The sequence below is a fragment of the Lithobates pipiens genome, unplaced genomic scaffold (genome assembly GCF_037356315.1).
Source record: "Lithobates pipiens isolate NorthernLeopardFrog02 unplaced genomic scaffold, aLitPip1_a1.2 Scaffold_16, whole genome shotgun sequence".
Classification (NCBI taxonomy): domain Eukaryota; kingdom Metazoa; phylum Chordata; class Amphibia; order Anura; family Ranidae; genus Lithobates; species Lithobates pipiens.
In genome coordinates this window covers 38,016,228-38,028,458 of record NW_027507748.1, presented here as the reverse complement: position 1 = coordinate 38,028,458, position 12,231 = coordinate 38,016,228, and the positions used below count along the sequence as shown (strand labels likewise).

The 12,231-nt window shown below is 47.8% G+C and overlaps 1 protein-coding gene across 2 annotated transcripts in view; it reads left to right on the top strand.

Moving 5' to 3' along the window:
* CD247 (CD247 molecule) overlaps positions 1 to 12,231 on the top strand; it is a 198,480-nt gene that overhangs the window by 139,952 nt on the left and 46,297 nt on the right. For both annotated transcript variants that reach the window (XM_077479748.1, XM_077479746.1), the window contains exons 3-4: positions 6,082 to 6,126; positions 9,296 to 9,364. In XM_077479748.1, coding sequence (XP_077335874.1) covers positions 6,082 to 6,126; positions 9,296 to 9,364 — 114 coding nt within the window. The remainder of the gene's footprint in view (positions 1 to 6,081; positions 6,127 to 9,295; positions 9,365 to 12,231) is intronic.

Below are 12,231 nucleotides of genomic sequence, written 5' to 3'. Positions count from 1 at the left end.
ATACTGGAGAGTTAATCTCCTAATTGTTTCTCTGGGACTCGATTGGTGAGATCTCTGCTCTGGGTTCCCGGGTCTGTCCACCTACTGTGCCCCTTATGAGGTGCTCCCACCATCTCTTTGCTGAGTTCCCAGGTCTGTACACCTACTGTACCCATTATGAGGGGTTCCCACCATCTCTGTGCTGAGTTCCTTGGTCTACACATCTACTGTGCCCATTATGAGGGGCTCTGCCATCTCTGTGCTGAGTTCCTTGGTCTTCACATCTACTGTGCCCATTATGAGGGTTTCTCACCATCTCTGTGCTGAGTTCCCAGGTCTGTACACCTACTGTACCCATTATGAGGGGCTCCCACCATCTCTGTGCTGAGCTCCTTGGTCTACACATCTACTGTGCCCATTATGAGGGGCTCCGCCATCTCTGTGCTGAATTCCTTGGTCTACACATCTACTGTGCCCATTATGAGGGTCTCTCACGATCTCTGCGCAAGGTTCCTGGGTCTATACACCTCTACTGTGCTCTCTATGCACTTAGTTCCTTAGTTTGCGCACCTGGTATGCCCAATATAAGCATCTCCCACCATTTCTGTTTGTGTTTTTATTTATATTACATAATAGAGAATATGAAAGGAGGAGCTGGGAGCACACCAAGGTGGACAGGAGCAGGAATTATATCTGAGAGATTTTGCTGTTAGGCTTCATTTGCATGGGTGGTAGTGTCTACCGCTCCTCTGAAAAAAATATCCCTAGTGGATCATTTTTAGTGGGTGGTAGAGAGGTAGCTTCAGGGCATTCAGGAGCTAATGCCACCTCCTGGGTATTTTGCATTCAAATGATGTGCTGCAACTTCTTGGCAAGCGTTTGGCATGCTGTTGTGGCACAGTCCCTTTGACTTCAAATGGCGAGTTTGACAGGTGGTGCTGGCTCTCAAACTCAACATGCTGAGTTAAATTTGCTGAGGTCGTGGAATGTATCCACACCCATTGGTCATTGTAGGTTTTAGGTGGGTGGTCATTTGCCACCAGTGTAAATGAGATTTTTAAAAGCATCCAAGACATATAACCCTTTATTATCACATTTGGGCAATCCGACCCTTTAGGAGAAGTCCAGTCTAGAAGACTTAGCTTTCTCTTTATAAATGTTTTCACGCAAGAGTCGCACAACTTTCACCCATGATTGATACATCTTTTCAATGGAATCCAATGAGAAAAACGTGTTAATCTTGGATGAAAACTGTGAATCTTGGGAGGAAACGTATAAATTGACTCCATTGAGTAATGTGAGGTGTCTGTAAAGTTTTGAACCATTTTTAGCTTTTTTTGAGCAGCTGGTTGGCAACAATGGATGAAGCCCATGAGCAAAACATGTCCACGCCTTGGGAAACAGTGTAGTCTATTGCAACCAAATTCCACAATCCTTCTGAAAACAACCAAGTGACAAGTTACAATATGACGGTTTCCTCTTTGTGCCTTGTTTTTTACTAGTGTTTGTAGAGAAGCAAAGTGTAGCAGGGTGGAGTCCCCTGTTAGCTGGGATTTTCCCACCTTTGGAAGGATGGTCCATGTCACTCAAGTGTTTTAGCCAGCAAGTATTTAAGGGAGGATCATTTAAAAAAAATGAGGGAGAGCAAAATGCTACAAGGACAGGATGTAGGGTATGGAGAGAGTACTGCAGCACCCCACCCAACACTTGAACGTGCCAAAAAACATGTAGGACCCTCCTAGGTAGGTGCTATGATAGTTAGATAAGTGCTATGCCGAGTACACACTACCGGTTTTTCCATCAGAATAAACTCTGAGGCCGCGTACACACGGGCGGACTGTTCGCCCAACCTTGTCCGCTGAACAGTGTTTGGGCGGACAGTCCGCTCGTGTGTGGGCTTTCAGCGGACAGTTTCAGCGGACAGTTGGACGGACAAAGTCTTTCGGAAATTCCGAAAAACTGTCCGCTGAAACTGTGTTTGAGCGAACAGTCCGCCCGTGTGTGGGCTTGTCCGCTGTACTTTCGAAATGAGCGGACTGTTCCCGCTCGGAAAGTCCGCCCATTTCGAGCGCATGTACAGGTAGGCGGGGCCCGCGAAGGAGACGTCGCGGGCTCCGCCGCCTGGAATGGGCTTAAAGGGGAACCCCAACGCCGAAAAAAAATCGGCGTGGGGGTTCCCCCAAAGTCCACACCAGACCCTTGTCCGAGCACGCTACCCGGCCGGCCAGGAAAGGGGGGCGAGCGAGCGCGCCCCCCCTCCTGAGCCGTACCAGGCCGCGTGCCCTCAACATGGGGGGTGCCTTGGGGAAGGGGGGGCCGCGCGGCCCCCCCCACCCCAAAGCACCTTGTCCCCATGTTGATGAGGACAAGGGCCTCTTCCCGACAACCCTGGCCGTTGGTTGTCGGGGTCTGCGGGCGGGAGGCTTATCGGAATCCGGGAGCCCCCTTTAAGAAGGGGGCCCCCGGATACCGGCCCCCCACCCTATGTGAATGAGTATGGGGTACAATGTACCCCTACCCATTCACCTGTGAACTAAAGTACAATAAAAAACACAACACAGAGAAAAAATATTTTATTGCACAGCTCCGGGGGTCTTCGGGGGTCTTCTCGCCGGACTCCTCCGCTATGTGTGTGTAGCTCTTTTGCTAGCGGAGGAGTCCGGCTTTCTTCCTCCCCGCCGCCGGCCTCTTCTCCCGACTTCGGGGGTCTTGTCCCCCTCTTCGGTTCTTCTGCCGGGCCACCGCGCCTGGTCCGGTGGCCCGGTCTTCTGTCGCCGTCTTCCGTTCTTCTGTCGCCGCCTTCGGTTCTTCTGCCGGGCCACCGCGCCTTCTTGTAGCTCTTTTACAGGCGGTGGCCCGGTCTTCTGTCGCCGCTGTCGTCGCCGTCGCCGCCGCCGCCTTCCGTTCTTGTTCTTCTTCTTGTTCTTCTTCTTCTTCTTCTCCTGGAGATGTTGACTCGACGATCTCTCCGGCCGGAATGCCAGAGCCGCGCTGTGCGGTCACTTATATAGTGACAATGGGGCGGTGTCACATGGTATATGTCACATGGGTTGGTCACATGGTGACCCCGCCCCCTTACGATGTCATAGTCCCCATGTGACATCAACCCATGTGACCAACCCATGTGACATATACCATGTGACACCGCCCCATTGTCACTATATAAGTGGCAGCGGAGCGTGTCCCTGGCATTCCGGCCGGAGAGAGCGACGTGTCAACATCTCCAGGAGAAGAAGAAGAAGAACAAGAAGAAGAACAAGAACGGAAGGCGGCGGCGGCGACGGCGACGACAGCGGCGACAGAAGACCGGGCCACCGCCTGTAAAAGAGCTACAAGAAGGCGCGGTGGCCCGGCAGAAGAACCGAAGGCGGCGACAGAAGAACGGAAGACGGCGACAGAAGACCGGGCCACCGGACCAGGCGCGGTGGCCCGGCAGAAGAACCGAAGAGGGGGACAAGACCCCCGAAGTCGGGAGAAGAGGCCGGCGGCGGGGAGGAAGAAAGCCGGACTCCTCCGCTAGCAAAAGAGCTACACACACATAGCGGAGGAGTCCGGCGAGAAGACCCCCGGAGCTGTGCAATAAAATATTTTTTCTCTGTGTTGTGTTTTTTATTGTACTTTAGTTCACAGGTGAATGGGTAGGGGTACATTGTACCCCATACTCATTCACATAGGGTGGGGGGCCGGTATCCGGGGGCCCCCTTCTTAAAGGGGGCTCCCGGATTCCGATAAGCCCCCCGCCCGCAGACCCCGACAACCAACGGCCAGGGTTGTCGGGAAGAGGCCCTTGTCCTCATCAACATGGGGACAAGGTGCTTTGGGGTGGGGGGGGCCGCGCGGCCCCCCCTTCCCCAAGGCACCCCCCATGTTGAGGGCACGCGGCCTGGTACGGCTCAGGAGGGGGGGCGCGCTCGCTCGCTCGCCCCCCTTTCCTGGCCGGCCGGGTAGCGTGCTCGGACAAGGGTCTGGTGTGGACTTGGGGGGAACCCCACGCCGATTTTTTTCGGCGTTGGGGTTCCCCTTTAAGCCCATTCCAGGCGGCGGAGCCCGCGACGTCTCCTTCGCGGGCCCCGCCTACCTGTACACGCGCTCGAAATGGGCGGATTTGCCTCCGCCTTACGTGGGCGAGTCCGTTCATTTCAAAAGTTGAGCGAACTGTTTGCCCAACCTTGTTCGTCAAACAGTCCGCTCGTGTGTGGGCAAGTCCGCTCATGCAAATTTTGAGCGGACTGTTTGATGAAACTGTTTGACGAACAAGGTTGGGCGAACAGTCCGCCCGTGTGTACGCGGCCTGATGGTTGTTCCAACGGAGTTCTGCTGAAACGGACTTGCCTACACACGATCACACCAAAGTCCGATCGTTTAGAATACGGTGATGTACAACACGTGCAACGGGACTAGAAAAAGGAAATTCAAGAGCCAGTAGCCAATAGCTGCCCTTGCGTCGTTTTTTTGTCCGTCGGAACAGCATACAGACGAACGGTTTTCCTGATAGAAATTGATTCCGTCGGAAAGATTTAAAACATGTTCTATTTCTAAGTCCGTCAGAATAAAAAAAAAAAAAAAAAAGTCCGCTGAATATGATCGGAATATCCGATGAAATTATTCCGTCTGACTTTTTCTGCCGGCAAGTCCGACCATGTGTACACGGCATAAGGCCTCATGCACACGGACGTTTTTACAGCCACTTTTTTGAGCTTTTTTTGCAGCTTAAAAACGGCTGTCCATGTTAGTCTATGGCTTCATGCCCACCTAGGCGTTTTTGAGCTGCAAATGGCATAGGCGTTTTTAAGCTGTAAAAAAAACCCAGGACCAGTGCGTTCCGTGGCGTGGAGCTAGAGCTGTAAAAACGCGAATCGCGGGAAAACGCGCAAAAACGCGCATAAACGCGCAACATATTTTCTTTGTTTTCTGAGTGCTATAGCCAAGAGATGTGTTTCTTAAAAAACGCTACTTAACGCTAACGCTAAAAAACGCGCAAAAACGCCAATGCAAAACGCGGTAAAAATCACGTTTTTAACAACAATTTTTCCAGGCATCGGAGCTAGCTTTGCAGCCAGTTTTTTAAAACGTCCGTGTGCATGAGCACTAAGAGTTTGGTTTTTTATTAGTTAAATGTAGTTGCCACACTGTAGGCAGTGTGGCCATAATTTTGTGTAGGTGTATTCATTCTGGGAGCACACAGAGCTCCGAGTCCAGTCCAGCCCGATGGGGTGCACGCTGCCCTTTCAGGCACAAGCTGCCATGAGGAGGCCTCAGGTGGGCAACCTGAGGGAAGAATGCTGAGAACCAGGTGCTTGGAAGAAGCTGACTGAGGGGAGCTGTTTGCCACAGATCGGTTTGGTACCACTGGAGGACATTGCTTGAAAGATTGGAAGGAGGCTCCATCTGTCCTTGGGAGTACAGACATTGAAAGCTCTTGGGGACCTGGTGTTTTAGCTACCACTCTTGTGTATTTATAGTTAGCTGTGGGTCTGTTAAAGGGGACACCGGGGCCTGACACATCCAACCGGAAAACTTCCCCAGTGAACCCAGGAAACCATAGTGGAACCAAGTTCCTTCCGACTCCCTCTCCCCTACACTTCCGCTACAGATGATCGTCACCTGCAGTGGCGAAATTACCTGGCACCGGCCTTTTTGCCAATAATTTGCAGAGATTTCCCCTTACTTTCTATCCTACACCACAGGATGTTCCTGGGACAGGGAGTGAGGGGAAATCTTCCCAAGGGGACATAGAACTAATGTCTTTAACTCTTCACCACTCAATTTAAGACTAAAATCAAAATTTTTGGTTGAAGATGAACATTAAGAGTTCTATAGACATAAAAGAGGAGTAGCTGAAGTGGAAAAAGTAGTCTTCAGGAGGGATAGTTTGATGTTTTGTCATTGCCCTTTGCTGATGTCCCTACATGTTGGTTGCCTGTGCAATACCATGAGCTGCACAAAGTTATACCTATCCTTACCATAGTTAGTGAACCAATCAGACATACTGTATTTTGTGAAATTTCTGTTGTTTATCAACTATATAATCTTCTAGAACAGAATACATAGTATGTTTCCTTTATAAAAAAAAAATGTATTCAAGTATTACATCTTTTGCAGCTGTCTAAGACACCACCTGGAGACACCGAGGACAATACATTCAGTGTAAGTACAGAAGAAGTCAGTAAATGCAATTTCCACTGTAGCGCTCCTGCTCTTCATTACAGTATCCTGGTTTTGGCTGTGGCATTCTCCTTGTCTGTCTGTCCACCTGCAAGGAGATGAATGTGGCTAGTCTCTGGGTGGAGACTAAACCTGATTTAAGCCAGCCAAGCCTGCAGTCTCATGCTTGCGATAGCGTGTGTATACATGTTCAAGCTCTCGTTTGTCTGCCCTGCTCAGCTGTTTGGATTCCCGTTTATGACTTCGGATCAGAAATCGACTATTCTTTAACCACTTCACACCCCGGAAGTTTTGGCTGCTCAATGACCAGGCCTTTTTTTGTGGTTCCGCACTGCGTCGCTTTAACTGTCAATTGCGTGGTCGTGCCACCCTGTACCCAAACAAAATTGAGGTCTTTTTTTTTTTTACAAATAGAGCTTTCTTTTAGTGGCATTTGATCATCTCTGCAGTTTTAAATTTTTGTGCTATAAACAAAAGAAGAGCGACAATTTTGAAAAAAACACAATATCTTTTTATCTTTTACTTTTTGCTATAAGAAATATCCCACGTTTTTTATCAAAAAAACAATTTTTTTCCTCAGTTTAGGTCGATATGTATTCTTCTACATATTTTTGGTAAAAAAAAGTTGCAATAAGCGTACATTGATTGGTTTGCGAAAAAGTTATAGCGTCTACAAAATAGGATATAGATTTTTGGCATTTTTATTATTATTTTTTTTTTTTTACTAGTAATGGCGGCGATCTGCGATTTTTATCGGGACTGCGACATCATGGCGGACACATCGGACATTTCTGATACATTTTTTAAACCATTGACAATTATACAGCGATCAGTGCTATATAAATGAAAATAAAATTTGTTGCGCTGTAAGCAAAAAAAACAAACAAAAATAAAATTACAGCAGCTCACACAATATTGCTGGATACAATACAAAATAATTAAAGGTTGTGGTGTAGCGCTAAAACAGTAATATAATAGAAACAAAGTTCATATGAATTATTTGTGTGGTTCAAACTCCAAAAGAAGAAAAAATCCATCCGTGTCAATCCAGAAAGGTAGAGAGAGAAGGGACCATTATCATCACCCAACAACACTGACTCTTTCCATCAGTGCAATTTGGTAATTGCACTTAAAGCATGTTCCTGAACTCAGCAATCCAATCCAGAGCATATAATCAGATGGTATATATATAAATATTGACTCCACCACACTCCACCAGATATATCCTCAATAATAATTCAATGGCCACCTCTGACTCCCGCCTCACACGCCGCACATCACTCGTCTCCCTTGGAAACCCGTCAGACAGTACAGCGGCACACTCACCACTTCCAGGTATGGACGCCTCTCCGCCCCACTTATTTCGGTGTACTGTGGCGTTATTAGTTAAATCTGGTGTATAAGCCAGTGCTATATAAATGCACTTATTGTTGTGTAAATGTCACTGGCAGGGAAGAGATTAACACTAGGGTTTAACTGTGTTCCCTATGTGTGTTTCTAACTGTAGGGGGAGGGGATTGTCTAGGAGGAGAGAGATCTCGTTGTTTATAATAGTATGAACACACGATCTGTCTCCTCTGCCCTGAAAGAGCCGGGATTTGTGCATTTACACACACTGATCCCGAGCAATCGTGGGAGCCCAGCGGTCATCGCAACCGGTGGGCACTCGCATCGGCTCAGGGCACACGCTGCGGGTGTGCGCTCCTAGTGGCCAAAAGGAAAAGTGGAGCAAGGTAAAGTTGATTTGCCCAGCCGAGCCAACCTGCCGCAGTAAAATAGCGGCAGCTGGTCGGCAAGTGGTTAAAATTTGCCTGCCTTGCAACTGGACTGTCATTGAACGTCTCTGCCTGTCTCCCAACCACAAGTACCTGTTTGCTTTGCTCAGTTCGTGCTTGCCCCAGCGTGGTGGTCAGGCACTATAGTATTATGTATAAGACCTGGGTGTAACCGAGTTCCGGTAGACCTGCTTGCCTTATGGGAAAGGGGGCTGCTATAGGTGAAGAACACAGAAGCTAGCTATAGTGCCTCACCATTTGTGTTAGGGGTAAGCATGACATCCACATTGTGTTCCAAATAATGCATTGGCATTAAAGTTTATTTTAACCAAAGGCCCATTTATGCACTTATGCAGACGCCTCCAGTGCAACGGGACCAATAGCTATAAGTGGGGAAAATGCAAAAATTTGATTTTTTTTATTTTTATTTACAATTTGCTGGAAATTTGATTTAGCCTGAGTATGGATGGCCATGGTCTTTAAAAAGGTTGCCTGAGTACCAGGCACGATACTCACCCACAATTATAGCCAACATAAGACTGGGGAAGGTGAAGGGGGAGGAAGGGGACACGACCAAGGCTCATTCCATAATAAGGACAGATTTTTACGAGCTTAAGAAAGTCTGTTGAGCAAAGTGAACCATGGTGCCTCAGCGATTGTTGGGCATTGGCAAAGGTGGTCTTCCTAAAGGACATGGTTTAATGCGACACACCTTTTTAATTTCTTTCGGCTTTGGCTTCCTTTGCGGATCTCAGCATTCGCTCACATTTCAGAGCTGCAAAAGAAGGTAGTGCAGGAAGACGTCCCTCTGCTAGATACTGTAATCTCAGGCCCAAAAGCGGAAGCAGCATGTCCACATGTCTCTGTATGTGGGTCCCGCTTTTAAATTGAAAGTTCACCTTTCTCTGACTTTTGCCAAAGCCTTTCTATGAATTAAAGTAACCTCAATACGTTAGCAAGCTGTGCTCTGTTTTGTAAAAGAATACTTACTTTTTAAGATGCCCATTACATTGTCCTTCCAACTCCATGCTGCAGATGGCAGGACATACCACGTGTTTGATGTTCAATCCTGAAAAATCACAAACAAACCCTTTGTTCCCTACCCATGCATGCACAGTCCACTCTCTCTCACAGCTCCACATTCTGCAAGAGTGAAAGAGAATGGGCATGTGCAAGGAATGAAGCCAAGCAGGAAACAGAGCTGAACTCCCCAATTATTTAATTTGTAATATGGGGAATTCGTCAGGGATGAGCATTATCATTTGAGCACCACGTTTGGACAGAGCTTGGAAATTGGGTGGTGTCACTTGAGTTCCCAAATATAGTAGAAGCTGATATTACAAAAACTTAACATAATTTTGTATTACTGTTTTCAGAAACCCAACCAAAACACACGAGATCCTTTCGGCCACAGAGCAGATGCAGAAGTAGGAGGAAGGAGAGGGGTATGTATTGTCATGTTTAGTCATTTCCATTCACATGTTGCATAATGTTATTACAACATAAAGAAAATGACACACAGAATGTCTATCACTTGCACAGAAGATAATGTCACGCAAAACTTTTGAAACTAATACAGAAGAAAATGCCACAATGAATGCCCATCATCAGTATAGAAGAAATTACCACAGAGATAGTCTATCACTTGTACAAGAGACAGTGACTCACAGAATGTCCATCACCTGTATAAGAGATATTGCCACACAGAATGCCCATCACATGTATAGGACACTATATGTCACAGAATGTCCATCACTAGTACAATAAATAATGCCACACAGCATGCCCATCATTTATACAGGAAACTATGCCTCACAAAATGTCCATCAACTGTAAGGGCCGGTTCACACAGTGGGCGATGCGCGGCGACACGACTCGCCTCGCCTCGCTCCCGCAAGTCGCCCCCGTTCTGTACAATGGAACCGTTCTGAGAGGAGCGACTCGAGTCGCTCCGACTCAGAAAAAAGGTTCCTGTACTACTTCTGGGCGACTTCGGGGGCGACTTGCATTGACTTCTATACAGAAGTCCTCTGCAAGTCGCCGCTGAGGTCGCCGCAGGTCGCGGCGAGGCAAGTCGGAGACGCCTCGCCGCGCCTGCAGTGTGAACCGGCCCTAAAGGAGATGTTGCCACACAGAACGTCCATCAACTGTAGAGGAGATGTTGCCACACAGAATATCCATCACTTGTACCGGAGACTATGCCCCATGGACTGTCCATAACCAGTACAAGGGACAATACCACACAGAATGTCCATCATAATTACAGAACATATTGCCACAGGGATAGTCTATCACCTGTAAAAGAGACAATGACTCACAGAGTGTCCATCATCTGTACAGGAGACTATACCTCTCAAAATGTCCACATACAATGTCCATCAACTGTAGAGGCGCTATTGCCACATAGAATGCCCATCACCTGTGCAGAAGATTATACTTCACAGAATGTCCACCACCAGTGTTAACAGGTCTGTGTCTGCCGTAAATGCTTCCTTTGTCCAGAACCAGCACTATCCAAGACCCTTTAGCCCACCCAGTCACCAGCCATAACTCAGTGTAGGGTGAACAACAACATCAAACTCCTTTATTCCAGCACATGTTACCACAGATATCCAACTCTGAGACACTCCCCCCCACCCTTGGATTCAGGGCATGGTAAACTGTCCAATCACAATAGATGCACAGGTCAGGTGTATTGAAACTTCTCATCAGTAAACAGTCTTATCATCAGGGAGAGCTGTTGGAGGACACCCCCCCCCCCCCCACACACACACACACATAGACATACATCCCATAATATCCATTTCTTCCAAGGCAGACAGACACAAACAATGGAATACAACCACACCCCAAACGATCCCAGAAAAGAGTCTACAACAGCATGAGACAACACACAATATATACAACATTCCAGTGTGGCTGTACAGTGTGTCTAAATAGCACAGATTATAGTGGGTTCTCAGTCACCATGTGCCCCTAATGGACAAAGGGTGATTTAGACATAAGAGGGGCCAGGGGAGCTGGACACGAAGTCTCCAGAGCTCTCCAAGGTAAGCTGAGTTCCGCAAACCCCCCACCCAAAGTGACTCCTGTCACACCAGTTTAATAAACAATGCCACATAGAATGTCCATCATCTGTAGAGGAGTTTTTTTTCCATACAGAATGCCCATCCCCTGTATAATAGACAATGCCACATAGAATGTCCATCAACTGTCCAGGAGTTTTTCCATACAGAATGCCCATCACCTGTATAGGAAACTATACCTCGCAAAATGTCCATCACTTTTACAGGAGACTATGCCTCACAGAATGTCTATCACCAGTAGAAGGAACACTGTCACATAAAATGTTCACTATCTGTAGAGGAGATACTGCCACATTGATTGTCCATGCTAGTACAGTGTCTCCCAAAATGTCCATTCCGAATACAGAGGACAGTGCAATACAGAACACCCATCACTAGTACAGGACATATTGCCACAAAAAATTTCCATCAGTAACACAGGAAGTAGTGCCACACATAATTTCCATGACTATTTCAAGAGACAGTGCCCAACAGAATATCTATTAGTAGTGTAGCGCTGGCTCCTGAAGAGCAGGCCCTATTGTTTTTCAAAAGTTAAGTTGCCTGAAGCCACAATTGGGCTTCAGATTATTTCTCTAAATTTCTGGTTTCAGTACCAGTCTAGCTGGGTTGCACTGGGTTCTCCTTGACCGTAGGTGTCGCTGTCACCGCCAGAAAGAGTAGAAACGCAGTCTAGCTGGATGCATTGAATGCCACTTATCTCTCGGAACCAGCTCTGTCGGAGTGTTTTCCTGCTGTGCATTCTGGGGGGGTGGTATTTAAGGTACCAACACCATATTGGCGGGAGATTAGTTCCTGCTGATTTGGTTCTGGTGGTCCTCCTGACCCAGCCCCCTGTCCTGGGATGAGGAACTATGCATCCTGTGTCTCGGGGCTGGCTGGCTCGAGGCGACGCAACTGAAGGGATAGGCCCGAGTGAAATTTGGGGCTTACTGATCCAGCGATGGTCCGGTGCCGTCTCATCAGAATGGAGAGGCCCAGCAACTGAAGAACCCCAGGGGAGGACTCTTTCAGGAGAAGACCGTGCGCAAGGCTGGTTTCTCTGAAGGAGCCTGGAGACTTAGTTAAAGGACGCAACCTGGATCAACACTCATACGGTATCACCGGATCGGCTGAGAGAAACTGGTACCGTATGTCAGTTCTTTAAATGTATCCTCATCCCTCAGTAACGCTCAAGTGTATCTTACAAGTCTGTGGCAGAGACTTTACCGAGCATCCCACCGGCT